This window comes from Triturus cristatus, chromosome 2_1 (assembly GCF_964204655.1).
Source record: "Triturus cristatus chromosome 2_1, aTriCri1.1, whole genome shotgun sequence".
NCBI lineage: Eukaryota > Metazoa > Chordata > Amphibia > Caudata > Salamandridae > Triturus > Triturus cristatus.
In genome coordinates, this window is record NC_140581.1 from 219511080 (window position 1) to 219531876 (window position 20797).

A 20797-nucleotide genomic window follows, 5' to 3' on the forward strand; every position below is an offset into this window, starting at 1 on the left:
TTTTCAAGAAAAAAGTGTTGTTTGGTTCAAGCTTTCTTTCCTCAGTAGTTGGTTACAGTTCTCCCCATTGCCCAAGTACTCTTATTGCCTTCTTTTTACATCCGCCATTCTTCCAATAAGGAGAGGGTGGAACATGTTTGATCCCAGAACAGCTGTCAGAAAATGTATCCACAAAAGAGAAGTTTCAGAGTTGATGGTAAACTTCTGAAAGGCTTTGAAGACATTGAGGTGGGTAAAGCAGTCGCCAATGGGTGAATTTAGTGCCCATTCAGAGAGGCATTTGGTGGCTACCTTAGCCTTTATGGGAGGAGTTCCAATGCAAGTGATTTGTCAGCTACTTCTTGTTCCACTACCATTCCTTTACGAGGCATTTATGTCTTGATGTGGATGACCGCAATTTGGGAGTGATTCTCCATTCGTTTTTGGTTTGATTCACAGGCGTCTTCCTGGGGTATGTATTTAGCACTCTTTTGTGGATATCCTCCACCCTACTCCTTCAAGAGTTCTTTGAGAGTGATCCATGTATGGAATCTTCGGGAGCGACTATTTATTATAAGAACAAGTTACTTACCTCTGGTAATGTGGTTTTTCTGATGGGTACGACTGACAGCGTCGCTGATTTCTTAAAACCCACTCTCTTCCCTTCTTTAGGATGAATACATCATTTATCTTTGTTCTTTGTTATTCTTGGGCTCTGTTTTTGTGGGAATATGAGGAAAACACAAGCGGACTGTTTCCACTGGCAGCTTGGCACCCTCTATAGAGCCTTAGTGCCATTTTCAGTGAAGCTGCATGACTAGAACTAACCTAGTGCCTTTGACTCCACATTGCTATTAAAGTTTTCCAGATCAAGTCTAATCTGGATTCCCTCACTAACCAAGGAGATAGCTGTACACCTGTGCAGTTGAGCAAGTGGCTAAGAGCCTGATATACAAAATGTTTTCCCGTCTCAAACCGAGATTGTGACTGTTTGCATCATTGTAGGAGTCAGTTAATGCATACAGACTTCTAAAAATGGGCTTGTGACTCCATGAGTAATCACTATTTGGAAGGGGCGGGTTGTAGGCTTTGCTTCCAAATAGCGATCCTTTTCTAGATGTATCAGTGTTTTCCAATCGAAATCATGCTGTAAGACATTGCAAGTTACCAACTGCAGGTTGGGGTGGTGAGCCATTCGCAGAATCGAAGGAGTCCCCAAGTGGAGTGCTATATTTTGCTATCTTGTGAGTGAAGTGAAAAAGGGTGGTAATCCAGTAGGGAAACAGCCATTACAACATGGCTGTTAACATGCATAGCCTTTAACGCAACACGCATGCACCGTTAATACGCATAGCCTTAACCATGCATTTTTTTCCAGCGCATATGTCTTTACCACGCATGCCTTTATATCGAAACACATCGTAAAGATATATATGGTAAAGGTATATGTGTGGTACTGGTGGTAAGGCTATATATGTGGTATGGGGGTGAAGCCTTTGCATCATTAGAGGAAACGGAGAGGCCCTCCTGCTTCCTCTTTGACGTGCACCGTTCCCCAGAGGAGCTGCCTGGTCGTCGTGGAGAGGTAAGGGGGATTGGGTCTGGGGCGGGGGGCTATAGTTTTAGGGTTTTGGGCTGGGGGTGGGTATTTTTAAAAAGGGTGGGGGCGTCGTGCCGGGGTCCGCTTATAGGGCTCAGGGAAGGGGTATTTTTTAGAAGGGCTGAGGGCCGGGCATAGTCATGCAGGGGTCCGCTTTTAGGGCTCGGAGGAGGGGTATTTTTAGAAGGGTGGAGGGCCAGGGGTGGGGGGGGGGGTCATGCACGGATCTGCTTTTAGAGCTGTGGAGAGGGGTATTATTTACAAGAGCCGGGGGTGTTGCATTGGGGTCTGCTTTTAGGGCTCAGGGTAGAGGTATTTTGAAATAGGCCTGGGGAGCGCCCCAGGGACCTATTTTAGGGCTCAGGGCAGAGGGCATGGAAGACCTTTTTCCACGCATATGCCTTTAACATTCATGCTTTTACTACAAAATATTTGTAAAGGCATTCTTGCTAAAGGCATATTCTTTGTTAAAAAAATATGTGGTAAAGGTTGTGTGTGGTAATGGCTTTCACGTTGTAACGCATGCATGGTAAAGGCATGGGTTGCAACAGAATGCGTTATATCACCGTACAGCCAATCCAGTATGAGGTGCAATATTACTATGGCCTGAAATCAACACTGTAGATGACTCCCATTATTACAGTAGGTGCCCAGTAACCTCTGCTTGCACTGGTACAGCTCGACCTATGTCTCGCCGCATGCCGTCTTCATGAGAATGAAGATTGAGCCTCTTCTTCCTCAGCATCCTTTTAAGTGATGTGACCTAGATTTTTAAAAACCGTTACAGCAGCTACTCTCTGGGAACTCTTCATTTTTCTTGAATAGAGATAGGCAGAAAAGGCCTATTTTGATTTGCTCTTTACTCCCTGCCCAAGAGAGGGGAAGCCATTTTAAGTGTCACTGGGACAGGGTGATCCAACTGCAGTGTATGATCGACAGTGTTATTGGGCGAAGAGAGATGTAGCATGCTGGGGATTTGCAGGTCATGCCGATCTGCATGTGCCAGGAGACTATGGAGAAATGACCGCCAGGATACCATGATTGCTTAATCTGCGAATAAATTGTGCTGTGGGCAACATATAAAGTTAAATCCATCAGGACAACATGGAAATGTAAAACCTTTTAAAATATAAGCTGTTTGGGATATAATTGTGGAAATAGGACCAAGTCATGTTTTGAACACAAAACGGGTTGCCAACGTGGGGCATCACAGAACTAAGCGCAGGCAGATTCAAGATGATGTTGATTTTTGAATAACCCGGGGCAGGGGTGTCACGGTCATTGGTGAAGGGCTGTGGGCATCCGCTACCGCAATTGTTCCTGGCCCTAGAGGGTACCCCATGATACGCCCGTGGGAGTGGAGGTGATGATGGCTGCGCCAGGGGACCAAGGTATGGCCCGGTTGCCCAGGTTCATCCCCCCGATTTGAGTACCTTGATCCTCCTTTCAAAGCCCTTGGAAACCCTCAGGATCACAAATGGTGCAGGAATTACCCCCTGTGTCACACTTGCCGTTGACTATATGGCAATGTAATTTTTCTGCAAGCCTCTTGTTGGGCCCAATTATGTACCCCAACAATTGATGGCCATGGGAAATGACACCAAAGGTTTGCAGATGATAAGTTGACAAATAGCGTTCTGCACGGATTTAGCATCATTCACTTTGGGCACCAATAATAACACTCATTGTGCAACCGCGATTGAGCAATGCATAATTGTATTAGGCTCTTAGCTGCACAAGTGAATCTGCCCAACAGGCAGATATCATATATAGAGAACAGTGCAAATGGTGTAGAGGACAGGGTACAATATATAACAAAAAAATAGGGCGTGGCACATATTATAAAGCAGAGAGAGGACAATTAAATATACAAGGGGCGGACAAGGCACATACGTATATTTTCTATAAGGACTGGGCCGAAAAAATGATGTATGTGAGACTATGTTCAAATAATGTTTTATTGAGTGAACAGATATAAAGTATGTGGGGAACGGCAAAAGCTTCCGTTTTCAGGACCACAGGGAAGTACCTGTATTCAAATGTTTCTGGGGCAAATATTTCTAACGAGGTTATACTGTCACGTGCTCCTTTAGAGGATGTTTGGTGCAGAGGTCACTGGAAACACTAGGCTCATGATGTGCTTCAGCCTCAGGTGTATTCTGTAAAGACTTTGGATTCGTAGGAGCTGATAACACACATTATGGCAAAACCAAAATAAGCTTCAAGTAAAAAACATTACTCTTTGGGTTAGTACCGAACCGGGCTGCGAGATGAGACAGTAAAATAGTCAATTTTCTTTAAGGGGAACTACCTGACTCTTTAAAAAGTCTGACATCAGGGCTCTGCTAGTTGATATTCACCCGCTGGGGCACGACTCTGTGTGCACCTGGTGTGTGCAAGAACAGATGTGTATCTGTATGAACGAGTGGGAGCGGTGTCCTTGCAGCGTAGACACACTGTAGACAAGCGGCATGAGAAACAAGAGCCGAAAATAATTAGAACAAGCGCTATGGAGGGAGCAACGGACAGGGGGGATTGGTGGGGGGGGGGGGGTAGAAAGAGTACCTCAATCACGTGGGGAGCAGCGGATGGACAGGGATTAACTTGAATCAATCTGTGCTTGGTCCCTGCTCCACAACAATGATCATAAGTGACGTTTTGCATGCACCGGCCAGTTAAGAAGGCTGTAAAGAAAAGTTACATGAAGCCAACAAATGGTAAGCAATGGGCGGGCTTCAAGCCCTTTTTTGTATACAATAGTGTCTCACTAGCGCATGCTCGACCCTAAAAAACGTATGGGGTATAGCTGTTCAATGCACAACCCAACAGGTGTTGGGTGGGGCACTTGAAGTTTAGAACAGTTGGCAGCGTCCTTCCGTCCATTAAACTTTTGTCTACTGTACTAAAATGTCAGAGGCAAGAAACGATCTCCAGCAATGAACTTCAGTGATTGCGAGTATTGGTTGATCGTTAATGGTCTTTATGAGATAGGTAGCAGTTTTCGTTCTGAGCCTTGAGAAAAAATGCTAAAGTTGAACTAGAACATCAGACATCTACAGTGGGTGGCAAAAAGAGTCATTCTTTTATATCCGTTTTCCTTATAGCTTATAAAGTAAAAGCTCAGTTTATGAAATAATTACTTTATGTATGGATGTTAATAAATTGATATATATATTCACAAATGTGGGCACACACATGAGCAATTCCCCATCATAGGTGGCCACACCAGTTTTATTGTTACCCACTATGGGTGCCCACCTATAAATTATTTCTGGAGACTTCACTGTTGTTAGTGACCCTTATAAAATGTAACCTGTACAAGGCATATGTTTGTAGTTGATACATTTTAAGTAAGCATTGGCAAAGCTAAAACGTCTCACTTATTGCTGATGCTGTCCAGCCTGAAGAAACTAAAAAACAGACACAGTTAAGCTGCTGCATTATTTTATAGGCGCGGCTGTGCCATTTTGTCAATCAGGCGTTTGTTAAGTGCGACTACTCACCCATAAGAGTCTCAAGGCACTGGTGGTTGGGGGGGGGGGGTGGGTTAGCAGGCTGCAGTCCATCAAGGGGGGGGCCTGTCAAAGAGCCAGGTTTTGAGGTTTCTTCCGAAGATGGGGAGCGATGTTGTCTGTCTGAGGTGGAGCAGCACGGCGTTCCAGGCTCGGGCTGCGAGGGAGGGGAAGGAGCGGCCTCCTGATCTGGTCTTTCTTGTGCGGGGGACCACAGCGTAGGAGAGCTTAGCAGATTGTAGGGGCCTCTGGGGTGCGTGGAATTTGAGTCAGCTGTTCAGGTATGCTGGTCCGGTGTCGTGGAGGGCCTTGTGGGAGTGGGTGAGCATCTTGAAGGTGACTCTAGCTTCGATGGGGAACCAGTGGAGTGTGCGCAGGTGCTGGGAGATGTGGCAGTGTCTTGACAGGTCGAGGACCAGTCTTGCGGCGGCGTTCTGGATGTTCTGTAGCTTGCAGGTGAGGTTTTTCTTTATTTTGGCGTAGAGTGCGTTGCCTTAGTCGAATCTGCTGGTGACCAAGGTGTGAGTGACGGTCTTTCTGTGTTCGAGGGGGATCCATTTGAAGGTCTTATGTAGGAGGCGGAGGGTGTGGAAGCAGGAGGACGAGATGGGGTTGATCTGGTGGTCCATTTTGAGCTCAGAGTACAGGATGATTCCCAGGTTGCATGCGGGGTCCGTGGGGGTGGGTGGGCTTCCGAGGGCGGGGGGCCACCAGGTGTCGTTCCATGCGGGTTTGGGCCCATGATGAGTACTTCTTTTTTGTTGGTATTTAGTTGTAGGCAGCTGCTTTTCATCCATTTGGCGACGGATTCCATGCCTTCTCGAAAATTGTGTCTGGTGGTATTTGGTTCGTAGGATAGGGAGAGGATGAGTTGGGTGTCGTCTGCGTATGACACAATGTTGAGTCCGTAGGTTCTGACAATGGGGCGAGCGGAGCCATGTAGACGTTGAAGAGTGTAGGGCTGAGGGAGGACCCCTGGGGGACTCTGCAGGTTGTAGGTGTAGGGTCGGAGAGGAAAGGGGGTAGTATGACCTGCTGCGTTCTGCCGGAGAGGAAGGAGCAGATCCAGTTGAAGGCCTTGTCTTGGATCCCTGCATCGTGGAGTCTGGAGTCTGTGTATTAGGTTGCGGTGAGAAACTGTGTCGAACGCCGTTGAGTGGTCGAGGAGGATGAGGGCTGCTGTTTCTCCTTTGTCCAGTAGGGTGCGGATGTCGTCTGTTGCAGCGAGGAGGGCGGTTTCCGTTCTGTGTTTTTTTCTGAAGCCGGATTGGGAGGAGTCGAGGATGTTGTGCTCTTTAATGAATGTGGTGAGTTGGGTGTTGATGGCTTTCTCGATGGCTTTCGCTGGGAACGGGAGCAGGGAGATGGGTCTGTAGTTTTTGAGGTCGGTGGGGTCCGCCGAGGGTTTCTTTAGGAGGGGGTTGATCTCTGCGTGTTTCCAGTCGTCGGGGAACATGGCGGTTGCCAGGGAGCGGTTGGTGGTGTGGCAGAGCATGGGTGCGATGGTGTCGGCGGCTCTGTTGAAAATGTGGTGGGGGCAGGGGTCCGTGGGGACCCCGGAGTGGATTGACTTCATCGTCTTCAGTGTGTCTTCGGTGGTGAGGGCTGTCCAGTTGTCGATCGCTGGCTTCAGGGTGTCAGGGGTGGTTGGTAAGGGTTCAGTGTGTTGGTTGTCTTCGTCGAAGTTGTCGTAGATGCTTTTGATTTTGTGGCGGAAAAAGGTGCTGAGTTTGTCGCAGAGGTCTTGTGAGGAAGGGATGTCGGTGGACTCACTGGTGGGTTGGGCGAACTCCTTGATTCTTTGCTGTTGTGTGCGTGAGCGGAGATTCTGTCTTCAATCGCTTTTTTCCTCGTTTTTCTGATGAGTTGGTGGTGGGAGTTGGTGGCGGGCATTGGTGGCGGCTCTGAAGTTGTTGTAGGCTTCTGTGGATTTGGTGTTCCTCCAGGACTTTTCGAGGCGGCGGCAAGTGCATCTGGACTCTCGAAGTTCGGTGGTAAACCATCTGGCTTTCTTGGCGTGGGTGTTGTTGTTTTTCTTGAGGGGGGCTATGGTGTTGGCGCTGTCGGAGATCCATCTGCGCAGGGTTTGGGCTGCGGTGTTGGGGTCGTCGTTTTCCGCGATGGTTGGGGTGGAGTTGCTGAGTGAAGAGGTTAGCTGGTCATCGGTGATTCTGATCCAGTTTCTTCTTGGGAGCAGGTGCAGGTGTCTGTGGATGGTGGGTGTTCTGAGGGTGAAGTGAACGCATCGATGGTCAGTCCATGGGAGTTCGGTGGTGTGGCTGAAGGTGATGGAGTTACCTGTTGTGAAGAGGGGGTCGATGGTGTGTCCTGCTAAGTGCGTGGGTTTGGTCACGATCTGGCGGAGTCCAATGTTGTGGCGGTTGTCCAGGAGGGATGTGGTGCTGGGGTCCAGTTGGTTGTCGAGGTGGAAGTTGAGGTCTCCCAGTAGGGTATAGTTGGTGGACGCGATGGCATGCGGGGAGATGATGTCCGTGATGGAGTTGGCGAAAAGTCCGCGGGGTCCAGGGGGTCAGTAGATGAGGGTTCCTCGGAGCATGTTGGTAGGGCTGGCCAGTATCTTGAATTGAAGGTGTTCCATCAGGTCTGTGGGCTCGTCAGGGAGTGTGCTAAGGCCGAGGTTGGATTTGTGGATGATGGCAATTCCTCCTCCGGGCGGGTGGGGCGGTCCTTCCTGGAGATCTTGTATCATTGGGGAATGGCAATGGCGATGGCGATGTCTGGTCCCGAGGTGGTGTTGGTCCATGTTTCGGTTAAGTATGGGGTGGTGCTGTCGAGGAGGTCCCAGATTTTGGTGGCATGTTTGTGGAGGGATCGGATGTTGAGGAGGATGCATTGCAGGGTCTTCGTTGGGTTGTGGTCTTGCGGGCGGGTTGTGCCGGGTCCGTGGTCTTGGCGGTGCTGCAGGTGTGCCAGCAGCTGTGACAGCTGAAGGGTCCGTGGGTGTCGTCTGGTGATACTAGCTTGCAGTTGTTGTTGCGTCCTGGGTTGAGAGCATGGAGTGCCGCTGGGTCGTAGCGTTGGCGTTGAGGAGGTCCAGGGTTCCTGGCCCTGGTCGCGGTCGGGTCGCAGACTGGTGCAGATGGGCTTGCCTTTGGTGCGCCTTTGACGCGCCAGTGGCGTGCCCGCTGCCTGTGTCCACTGCGCGGACGTGCAGCGGCAGCCATTAAGTCGGAGTTGGGGAGGGCTGGACAACTGGGAGGCGAGAGAAAGGAGACAGAGGTCCACTGGACCACCAAGGATGAGGCGCAGGTAAAACCTGCGGGTGGAGGAGGGCACTTGAGAGTGAAGGGGCTCGGGGGAAGGCCTCACTTGATGGTGGAGCTGCGAGGGGAGGAGAGCAATTTCACTGTCAATGAGTCAGTGATCTTGCTCATTTTGTAGGGTTAACATGCGTCATGATGGATGCATACATGTGACACGGTGCCAATATTTTGCAATATTGATTGATAAAAATATGAAAATAAAGTTGTGCAAAAGTGCTTTCATTTATAAATGCGACGGCCGGCAGCAATTTTGTGTGGGTGCTACAGAGAAAAAAAGCAAAAATTGAATTAAAAAAAAAAGACTGCTGAGTGGGAATGGGACAACAGAGGGGATGGTTGAGGTAGTGAGTGGGGTAGAGAAAATAAGTACTTGAGGAGAGCAAGGAGGATGAGAGAGAACTACATGGACTCGACGGGAGACACACATGGGTGTGAGCAACATAGAGCGCAGGGGGGAAAAGAGCCAGAGAGAACACATGGAGCGGGAGAAGTAAGCACATGGACGAGATGGAGAGAAACCTGGATCGTGAAAGACAGAGAAGCACACAAAGGTGGCAGCTGGAAAACACATGCCCTCTCATGGAGTGCTTAAGTAAAAAGAGAAAGGTAGTTACCTATAAGTGAGCAGTGAAAGGGCATAAATAAAGAGGCTATAGCCTGGGGGAGGGACTCGCACAAGATGGATAAGGCAAGCCATCGAATAAGAAGCAAGCAAATGAAAGTGGTAGTAAAGCCAACAAATGGTGAGCAACGGGTGGGCTTTGAGCCACTGTACGTTCTGGGTAATCTTACAAGAGGTCTTTTGCAACTGTACAACTTACGCTTTCTCGTATGCTCAACCCAACAATGATCTTATTTTTATCTCCGACAGTATATTTTCAGTAGCAAACAGGGTAGTGTGAATCAAGTTGATCTAGTTAATACCGCACACTGGATTTTGTGCCTTTGTTGGTTTCATTAAAGGCTGGTTTTATGTTTTAGGCCTCCCAAACCAGGCACTCCGGAGAAAGCGAAGAGTCCCCAGACAGCCAGCACAAGCACAAGTGGTGCAGTGCAAGGACAAATTAAGCAAGGTAATATAAAATGCGTTTCCTTTTTTATGAGATTTACTTGTTAATATAACCATATGCGGGCTGCCTCCTCCTGAAGTGCGCCTCCGAGAATTAGAAATTGATGGCAGCTGTTTGAAGCTGTGGCCTAGTGTTAAGATGGTCCAAGGTGGAGCAAGCAAAGGTAGGTTCTATAGACCAGGTCAGCCAATCACCTGTTGTTTAATATTGTTATTTTTGTTTTTCTGAATGTACTGTCCTGCGAGGCAGTGATGTCCAGTATGACCTTTAAAATCCAATCTTTTTTTTTACTTTAAAAAAAAAAAAAAAGTAGGTTCTATTCACAGGCTCTCCCACTTCATGACATTGCGTGATCTTGGGCTAATCCAGTAATCCTATTTTACTGTGCCTCAGTTCATCACATTTGAATGTTTTTTCCTGCTTTTATGGCTTCCGTTCTGTTAAAATGTTGTGATTTCATTCTGTAATGAAAGAGCAAAAACCATTGTATTTTACGAATACAGTGTTTTATCATTTGTAACAGTTAAAATACGGTTGCTTACTGATGGTGGAAGGCACTATACAAATTCTGATTTAACAACATATTGCTTTTTAATATACACTTTTTTGGTATTGATGCTTCACTGAATATTTGTCATTAAAGGCAGCAAAAGAAGCAGCTCTTATTACACCTATATAATGACGCTTTCAACCCTTGCGATTAACCAAATCTGACTTTCTCGTTTAAAAGTGATTATGCCTGTCGATTTTGATGATTTTAGTACTTAGCGTTTGTGCCTTTTAACAATCTGTGTGTATTACCATGCTCACATTTTCGATTAAAAGAGTTCTTTAAAGATGCAATGGCCTGTTCTCAGAGTTAAAGGTCTTATGGGTGTGCAGACTAAATATCAAAGTCAGAATATTGATTACTAAATATCAAGGACAAACTATTAAAAAAATAACATTATTGACAGGTAAGTTTAGATTTGCTATGCCTGACTCAATATTGATGCTCCCATGTGGTACATCAGAGGAGCAACTAAAACCAAATTTCGGGGAATGGAGGGGTGGGGGGGGGGGGGGTCTAAGAAAGAATTTCGGGGGGGGGGGGGGGGGGCTCATTCTTCCAGCAATAGGCAGAGTGGAGATGCAGGGGCTCTAAAAAGGGGTGAAAAAAACAACAAAGCCTCATAATCAACCAAATTGTTTTTTAAAGACCTATGAAGTACTCGGGTGCGGCTGTGTGTGTGCGCCTGGGAAGCTGTCTCAGCCCGGGCTAACACACCCAACAGGGGGGGGGGGGGGGAGGGGGCTGAAGCCCTTTGAGCCCACTGGGTGTTGCACGCCTGTGGTACATATATCTTCAAGGTACGTAGATGTGGAGCTCGGAAGAGTAGATCTGTACTTCTCTATATGTACTTCCCTTTGATATTCTGACCTTGATATTCATCTCTGTCATTATTCTTCATGTCGCTATTCTTTAGCAAAGTCAGTCTTATGATGTCACTTCCTGCTGTTATAAGATTAGTGAAATGATCTCGCTACTTTCTGGAAGATTTGCCTTCATAATGCAACTTTATGTAAATGGTTTCACATACAACTTATTATGTCTGTGCAGAGTCACAGCATCGCCATTTTGTTTTTCTCTTTTCGTAGTTTACCTTTTTATTATAGCAGCGTGAATAGTACGTCTCCTTTGATTGGAAATAGAAATTGGATGACGGCAACATTAGTATTTCAGACAAGCCCTGTAAAAGCACACAATTGCTTCTCTATATTGGGAATGTCTAATGCCAAATTGCAAATGTTCTAAAATAATGTAGGCAGCAAGTGGAGAGAGAGACTGTCCTTGCAACTTTCTAGACAAATTGAATTTGTTTTGAAACATCTTTGTCTTTGAATAAATGGAAACCTAGGACTAAAAATCTTATTGTTCTCCGTGTCATTTAAAAAAGCTGTGATAAATATTTACCAAATGGGGGCTATGCTCCTCTAATATTAAAGAAGATAAATGACATTACAGTTCTAAATGAATATTTGTTCTTTCAGGTCTTTCTAAATTATGTCGTAGTGTGTGGAATGTGGATAGCACCCCTGCTGAGCTGAAGTCTTCCGGTGTAAAATTAAGCACAAATATTCTTGGTGCCATGTGTGTCCAGCACTATCGGCGCAAGTTGCACACTCTCTTTTGTCCTACTACTGCAGAGCACCTTCCTCTTACTGAGAGTGCCAGCAGCCCAGCCCTCCCCGATTAAAAGCGTTGCACTCCTGGGACGTGCCGGTACTCTCCCCTTGAAACCAAATCAGTGCAAGTGCTCTGTACCTCCCAGTACCCATCCAATTGGAAGAGTCACCCACAGCAGACAATAGGCATTCCAGAATGGCCCTTTGAGCGATCATTCATCCTCGGGTCCTGAGAGCTGATATAACATAATTTATTATATGACCCCTTTAAAACATTCACAACTGGGTGCCACTGGGCCTGCCTGGTAAGCACCCACGCGAACCAGAGTGATACGGGTAACGCATGGGTAGAGGACGTGGCAGTACGACCATCGCTGCCAACTTTGGAGCTGGGGAACCAGGTTCGAGCCTCGGCTTCGGCTCATCATCCTGTGATTCTGGGCAAAGCACGTAATCTCGTGCCTTGAATAAAAAAAAACCACAAGAATGCGATCGCGTGTAGTGTAACTGGTGCTCTGGTACCCCCGGGTGGAGTTCGCGCCTTATAAAACCGCATAAATACTCGGCACAAATACCGTTTGCAAGTGTAAATCGCGGTACGTTTCACGTTGATCTTTATCGGTGACAATTAACTCCCACATCCCGACTCAGTTGTTATCCCGGTGTTTGCTGCCCCCCCCCCCCCCCTGTCAGCAGGCAGACCGTGACGCCATCCCGTTTTAGAATCCGCGCGCGCGGTAAACAACACCAGGGCCGCCATTGTTTTCACGCTGCGCAGGAAGTCATTTCAGTTTAGTTTCAGGAGCGCGGAGGACTCATTAACTCATGGTGATTATTGCATGGGTTCCTTTTTTAAATGTGCTTTATTTTGGACGGTTTTATATATGGTGTTTTTTTTTAATTTACGCAGAGAGAGTATAATATCTATGATATAACACGTAAGACTACAGGGAATAATAGGGATTTATTTTTTTCTATCACATTTTACATTTTTGTACAAAGAGCAGCTACAGTGTCAGTCTGTGTCCCAAGCTTGTTGTATTTTGGTTTCTTTACCAGCTACATTGTATCTTTAGTCCGTTTGCGTCACCGGAACCCTAAACATTAGCAACTGTTTTAATTCCAAACGAATGTACCGTAAAAAAACATTCCTAAACACTTAAAAAAAAAAATCATGGGTGGGATGTAGAACGTCAATATGTGACCCTTGGTGGTGTTAGGCGACATTATTAGGCGTTGCCCCACAAACGCATTTGAACAGAAAAAGGACTATAATTGCTTTGAAACTGAACACATTCTTCAAGATTACCTTAAGTAAATATTGTAATGGCTGCTTGGGTGCGAAAGTTAAAGGTTACAGACTCTTTTCATTGTTTTTTTTATCATGTTTTTTTTTTTTATCAGAAAAGAGAATTCACAATAATACAAGCAAGATGAATGCTCTGGCCTTTTACCCTCTTTAGTGAAAAAAGCTGCAGTCTTAATTTGGTGGTTATTTATGTACAAACTATTAAGATGAAAACATATACTGCAAAAGTCCAAAATGAGGTCACCCATCCCAACACCCCAACCCAACTCGCTACAAAGACTCCCACCTAGACCCTAGCACTGCGTTTCTATCTCATAGTGCCACATTATTCCCATAAACATCCCATCAGGATGGAGTCCTCCCGAAGAGGTCTGTTCATGGGCCTACATTCTGAGGATATACTACACAATTGGTAGTCAGGTTGCCAGAAATGGGTTATGAAAGTTAACTAGGCATCCTCTCCCATGTCCATCAATACCCTTTTACTTAAGTCGGATGATGGGTGTACCGGACTTGGACAACAATTGCTATTTATATCTCTCTAGATTGGTCATAGGTATTTCCAAATGTGACCGTTTCAGTAGGGGCGATCCAAAAGAACATAAACTGATTCCTTCGGGTAGTGCTTCCAAGTATGACATCTTTTTTGACCAGTGTTGAAGGCTAAAACTGCAATATTGTTGGCTAGTCACACAGAAAGTGAGACACCACACCCTTGCAGCCACATCTTTCCAAAACCAGTGTGATCTTGAGCACTCCATGAACCATGCTGGAGTGTAATGCCACCTATAGAGTACTTCAACAATATACCCATCCCATGCAGACTTCTACACTTTTAGATGCCCAAACCATATTTGCACTCACCCACATCTTTTAGAACCAATTAAATGTCATATTACCCTTTGTTATGGTATAGCCACATTTTCTATGTGTCCATCCCATATAAGTTTATGAAATTTGGAAGTAAGTTGTGCTTCCACTGAGAAGTTCTTCAGAAAGAGGAATGGCGTGATTGACTAGTGTGAATTGTTATATTTTCTAATATTAGATCCCATCAAACAGTGCCTAGGAACTTTCTCAAATCTGTTGTGTTCTCCAGTGCCGTAATCTCCACCTTATAAAACGTGAAGAATTTTATGGTGCCCAAGCTGAATGTTTCACCAACATTCAGACATTAACCTCTCTTGCACTATGCAAAATTCCACATGTGCAGAATACAGTTAAAGTGTGAACTGGTGGTAACCAAGCAATTCCTAGTCGTCTGCTCTAAAGTGTCCAGCATAAACCTGGTAACTTGTGCTCTATAGAGGTTTGGGGGCCATGGTCCCTTGGCTTTCGAGTGGGCGCTCTACACCAGGGCTTTTACTAGGACATGCTCTTTGAAGCACCTTTGTTTTGCTTAGGGTTAGATTAACTTTGAGGTTCAATTATTCTTTTAGGTAAAATATGCTTCTCTTCTGGTCCAACTCTTCCTCTATTCTTGCTTCTTCGTCCCTCTTTCCCCGATTTGTGGAAACTGTGTTAATTGGCCCCTCTCCTTCTATCACTGTGTCCAAGTGAGTGTGGTAGAGGCTTTTACAAATGTTGGCGAATATCCCAAAAAATAACACCGAAATGGGTGTTTGCCACCTTTTAATGGGAAATCCTTAACTACTCCTCTAACACACCCAGGGGGACGACCACAAGTTCCACTTAAGAAAAAAGTTAAGAGTAAATAACGTACACACTTGCTTCTAATTTACTCATTATTATTTCACTGAAATCCACAGTGTTTACTGGCCTAAGTAAATCGTAAATCTGTAAATTTCCATTGTAAAACTGGGCCCATAATGTTATTGGAAGCCCCGAAGCGCTGGTATGTTATGCAGAAAACAAATTAAGAGGCATACATACTTTTGCATACAGTACGTACAGTATAATTGCTAAAGCGATGTGACATTTGAAGCAGGTCCACTGATGAGCTTCTTGTTAATGCCACCCGTTGGCTTCTAGGCCCTCACCGATCTGTCCCAAACCATAAGCAGCACCGATCTACTCTGCAAGCATTTGCATGATGTGCACAGCCTTAAAACGAGCTGCCGGAGCACAGAAAGCTCAAGATTGGCCATATATGTATGCAGACAATTGTTAGGCTTTCGCCTCAAATTTTATATCACAATTTTGAAAGACAAGAATGCCTTTTAAAACATCAAGACTTCATTAAGAAAGATATTTTTGTATTTTATTTTTATTATTTTTTTTAAAAAAAGGCTAAAATTATTTATTTTGCATAGAAATAGCTTTTTGCCTTTCTAAAATTCAAAGGTTATAAATCCGAGTATCCTTCTCAAGCTAGTGCTTTTCTTTTGGGGTGTTTAGCAGAATAATAGTATCACAATTTTGCTCATCATTTTTGGAGCCTGTATCTCCGCCTCTGTAGTGTTCAGCTTTTAAATGCAGTAACATCTATGTGGTTACCATTGTTTTAAAAAAAAAAAAATGTTTGCCAGCTGGTACAGTTAGTGCTTACCCAGGATAATGCAAATATACAATTCTGGGACAACATTGAATAAAAACATGATATCATTGTGTATCATTGCCTGCCCTCTTCCTTTAAATAGATTTGTTTTCTGGAGAAAAAAAAATGGCCCAAGCTGATGTGATATTGAAGCGGTGTTGCGAGTATGTTCCGCTGGTGGTATCTAGTATTCATGGCCTATGCATGAACTGTAATTTGTCTTTCAGGTTTCCGTGTCCATGCGCGTGCCACCATGACAATATGATGTGTTTGTGTGAATTATGAAAAAAGTAGCTTTCATGCAAATGTGTTACGCTTACAAAAGGCCTTCACGACATGAAAACCAAACATACCATTTAGGAGACAAAGCGTAATGTGCTTGTGATCCGTCGCCTATTGTTGAGCTGCAACAGAATAAAGACTGGGGATTAATTTGAGGCCGCGTGTGCCCGGCACATGGTCACTTCTCTATAGGAAGCAAGTGTCAAGCAGTGACCTCTAAATCTCACCACTGACCTCCAGTTGTACAATTTGTGCGCCATAAGGACTGCATGCCTTTCGTATGCTAATTCACGCCATGGCGCATTAGCGCGGCTGGATGGCTCATTATGGCTGTGATCCGTCAATGGTCTTGGAAAGAGCGGGTCTTCAAATAAGTTTCTTCAGCCTCCTTGTTGATGCTTACAACTAATGTAGCATTTTTGCATCTTGAACCTGTATTCTTTTCAGCGTAGCCACCATAGATCAGACACTTCACTATTATTCAATTTGAATATTATTTCCCATAATGCAGAGCGTTACATTGTACTAGCATTGATTTCGTACATAAGGTCTGCATTTGCCTTTACATTTCTTTGCATCATATTCAGTTTTCCATGTCAGATATTGTTGGTTAAAGGTATCGTGTTTTGAATACGTAGTAAGTGCCAAAACAGTGTCATTGCATCTGTTGGGGTTGCATGTCATCTAAATAAATCAGCAGTCCCATGTTTTGCTTCTTTCTGTTTTCTGCAAGTTGCTTGTTTTCCTGTTTTTGTTTCCGCTGCTCGTTCTGCAGATCCCCAAGTACTGTTTTGTTATGCTCTACATGTCTTTTCTATCTGTTGTTTCACTAACTAATACTTTTGCAGCTGCTACTGCACCTCATTTTCTGGTTTTTCTTTTTTCTCTTTCTCCTTCTCATCTCCTCTGCCAGCTGTTGCTCCTGCCGTTTCTGCTAGCACTGAAGCCGCTCACTCCGGCTCTGCTCCTGCTTTACATTCCTGTTTCTCAGTTAACGAAGGTATTCTGTCTCTCAGATCTGGTGAACTTTTATTTCTTTGTCTGTCGACTAGCCTGTGTGCTTCCGTCTTTGTTGTCAAGCCAGTTTTTCTGCAGCTGTGGTCAGCAGTGTTCCATTTGTGTGTGTTTGTGGTGTACACTCTGCCTAAACCCTCGATGGGCATTAAACAGCGTGGAGCTGTGTGTTTTTACTGCTCTTCCTCTGTGTGTCTCTGGCAATTACAGCAGCACGGGCAGTTTTTTTCATTCAGGCCTCTATCACAAGGTGTAAGAACCTTTTTTGTTGTAGGCAATGTGTTCTACCTTTTATTTCCCCAGTTTTCATAATAAAGATGATTTTAGAAAATGTTAACAACAACAGAAACGACTCTGTGCTCCCACCCTGTTGCACCCCCATTGTTAGCAAATCCTGCTTCTTTTATGAGCTCTACTTGTCCTTTATCCCATTGTTAGTTATCTCAGACCACAGGGTTTAGCCATCTTTGCCTTAATAGGGTCTAGTTTTTTTAATAGCATAAAAGAATCGATATCTTAAAATGGAGAGTTGGCCAAAATGTGTTTGTATCAAATTGGAAGTGCCTAAATAGAGCTTCACCGACAAGATCTCAATTGTCAAATCTACCCCTCGTTGAGGCCTTCAGACATAGAAATTGATTTTGTATTTATAGCCTAAGTTCAAAGATATGCACTCACGTCTAAAAAACATAATGTCCCATAGTCTGCATCTTGCCCTTGAAAAAAGTATTTTAGAAATTGGTTGCAATCTTTGCTTGCTGTGACACAGGCAGGACAGGGTTTTTGTTTGAGATTGGCACCCAGATGGCACAGCCCTGACTGTGGCAGGGGAGCTTTTGATCTCAGTTCAGGGTATGGGGATTCGCGAAAGAGGACAAGAAGATTATTGACGGCTGTTATACACCTGCTGCTAAAATGACATCTTAAAATATTTTATTTTGCTTTTCCATGCTGCTACAATTCTACTATTCTTGTCTCTCAGGTTGTTTTCCAAATGCAAAATGCTGTTATTCAGAGCAATTGCTAAACAACTGCCTGTCTCCAGAAACTTTGGCACTTTAGAGAAAAAACACCAAAATCCACATTTCACATAGGTAGATATGAGCAGTAATTGTGAGAAAGTCAGGCATAATCTCGAGCTCTGACCCTGTTGAACAGCAGTATATCAACACATAAGTGAATAGATAATGTTTTTTCCAATGTTTTATCTTTAATTTTGTAATTTTTTTGGAGGCACCACACAACAACTTGTTTTTGGAAGGCAAACTGCTGTTCACAGTTGAAATTTCCTTCTTTAAGGGAAGTCCAGAGATAGTCATGAGTTGTTATTATTTGGATATGAGCTTGCAAGTTGCAGGGTATTAACCAGACAGACATGTAGGGTCAAGTCCTCAAGTCCTGTCTGGCGATGGCATTTCTGAATCTACGGACTGCAGGCTAATAGGGTTCTTAGCTTTTGTGAATCCAGAGTTGTTGGACATTCAAGTTGATGAATGACTGGGATCAGTATTCTGTGTCTCACCCAGTGATTTTATAAGTATCTATATATAAAGCAGGACATGGGATCCTGTCGAAATGCATAACAGCACAGCAAATTAGCTAACAAACGTTGGATAATCAACCTGAATCAGCAGTGTCGGTGTCCGGTTTCTCCAAGGGAACTGGTGTTTGTTTTGAATATATATATATATATATATATGTGCATATATGTGTGTGTGTATATATATATATATATATATATATATATATTATACATTCCACTGGCTTTAATCCTGAAAAGTTAGTTTTCAATATTTTAATGTATTGTGTTCTCTCTGCATGTCCTTTCAGGATGGAGCCAGCTGGCTGCAATGCACTGCGTCATGTTGCCGGACCTGCTTGGGCTGGATAAGTTTAGGCCCCCTCTTCTAGAGATGCTGGCTCGAAGGTGGCAGGATCGGTGCCTAGAGGTAATATTCTTCGAGTAGCTTAGAATGTTTTGCACTATGTAGAGGTTTGCTGACTGTATTCTGGATCCCTTGTGTATTAACCTGAGATGTTAGCGTTCCAATCCATATGCATTGTTATCTTTTGTGTTTTGGCTTCTACTTTTATGACAGCTCTTCAGACTATCAGAGCTTCTTTATGATTCTTTATGATTCCTTTCCTTACACATTTATTAAAAATTAGTATTTTGGACATTTTGTATTTATTTATAGTACAATGAATGAACCTTTGCAGGCTCTTTACAATATATTTAAAATCTGTATAAAACATGACAGATGAAATGTGGCTGCTCAGAGTATTTGCAATTAATAACGATTAACATTAAGCTCATAGAAGATATTTTCTTGTAGTTAAGTAGCTCAATTTAGAGCCAGGAAACAGGGTTTAATCTCGTTTTAGGCTTTTGACCCAAAAATAGTGAAATACCGGGTAAATAATCTTCCAATTCCAAGTCCTCATTTCTCTTCCGGGCTTGGGACTACCCAGCCTCATATTGGTGGGATTGGAAATGGACAGGGATTACACTTGTAATGTGCACACTGCCTAAGTCGAAAGGACTCTTGGTATCCACTGCGGTGAACTCTCCCCTTCCCAACCTTCTCCAGCTCTGACTCTGAATTCACGCCACGTGTTTTCTGCCACAAGCAGAATTTGCAGCAGGTGACCTGAATTCCCCTCTGTAGCCTACCTTTGAGACAGCCATCCAGCGGATGCCTTCACACTCTGGGCAACATTACAGCATGTCTTAAGAGCCGTTAGGTATACAGAGAAAAAATGACCAAGACTGCAGGAGATGTTCGATTTTGCGGGATCAGTAAGCGAGTCTGTGCACCTCGCTGGTTACTGGGGAAATGAGGCACCCTATCCCACTTAAGTGGCTGCCACTGTCTTAGGCCCTTGAGGTTGAAAAGACTAGATCACTTTCCATTGTATCATTATCTCTGGTACCATCCTTTTTTATGCTGCTAGATAACGGATTCCAACTGGATCCAGTCTCTGTCTGAAGTTGGATGACTCCGTTATTCATTGCGCATGTGATTAGACTTAACTCTCCTTTAGCACCCGAAGCAGGTGTCCCAGGGTTCTGAGCATGCCTTCCTTCTGAGAAGGTCAGAGACTAAGCTACATTCCTGGCCTCTGAATCGCAGGAGGGTGGACTAAAAGTAGAGACAGCCTACTTTTATGGAAAGCCTTCAGACCGGTACAAGCCTTTCAAAGTCTTTCTTGTCATGGACTTCTCTTCTTCTTCCCCCTCTTCTTCTGCCACAGTCAAGTTCTACTCTTACTCTGTGATGGATATTGTACAACAGGTCACAAAGATCTCGGTGGGCTCCAGTACCTTCCCATTTGCCATTACACATGAAGCAGTGGCGGCTCACACAGGTAACGCTGTGGGGCAGTGAGGGGGCAGGCCGGGTGGGGGGGGGGGGTGGTAGAGGAGTTCGACATATGATGGGAAAGTGGAAACTAAAGGAAGAGAGAAATAAAACCACTTACCTTGCGCTCGCCACATCGCTGAGTCGCCTTAGTGTTCGAGCCGCTGCTGTCAAGTCTTTACTAAATGTCAGATCCAGCTGCTTGAAGTCTACAAAAACCTGCAGTTCCTCATGCTGTTACTAGATGTCCTTCTCAAGTCAGATGCAGCTGCTTCAAGTGTTCTTCCAAAGCTGAGGCGATGTGCCATTTATAAATATGTACTTTTGTTACTCCTAATTATGTGTGCTTATTTTCTTTAAAATAAATAAATATGTCAACGCTGGTTTAAGGTGCTGGTCAATAAATGTTTTTTATTGCTATGGAATACTTGTGATGACAGCCCAGTATATAAAGGTACTAGCAGTCAACGGTCCATTCAGGTGCCTCACACCTTATTCTTAAACTGGTTTTGACTGACACTATACATATGTCATTAAATTGCATTTGCTTATAATAAAGTCGGCCTATGTCTTGAACTACTGCTGTGTGCTGATAGGATGATGCAAAATGTCAGTATCAGGTGAGCAAGCTGATAGAAAAAAAAATTGACGAAAGGTCCTTTTATTCATATACATTTTTACTATGAATTTTTCTTGAGGCAGGCACAACATTCTCAAACCTG

The 20797-nt window shown here is 44.5% G+C and overlaps 1 protein-coding gene across 4 annotated transcripts in view; it reads left to right on the forward strand.

Annotated features, from left to right (window-relative positions):
• The window catches only part of WDR7 (WD repeat domain 7), a 1596127-nt gene that overhangs the window by 485324 nt on the left and 1090006 nt on the right, over positions 1-20797 (forward strand). For 2 of the 4 annotated variants that reach the window (XM_085630134.1, XM_085630121.1), the window contains 3 exons: positions 9357-9448; positions 16613-16699; positions 18544-18662. In XM_085630134.1, coding sequence (XP_085486260.1) covers positions 9357-9448; positions 16613-16699; positions 18544-18662 — 298 coding nt within the window. The remainder of the gene's footprint in view (positions 1-9356; positions 9449-16612; positions 16700-18543; positions 18663-20797) is intronic. The other 2 variants (XM_085630124.1, XM_085630131.1) reach the window with 1 other exon arrangement.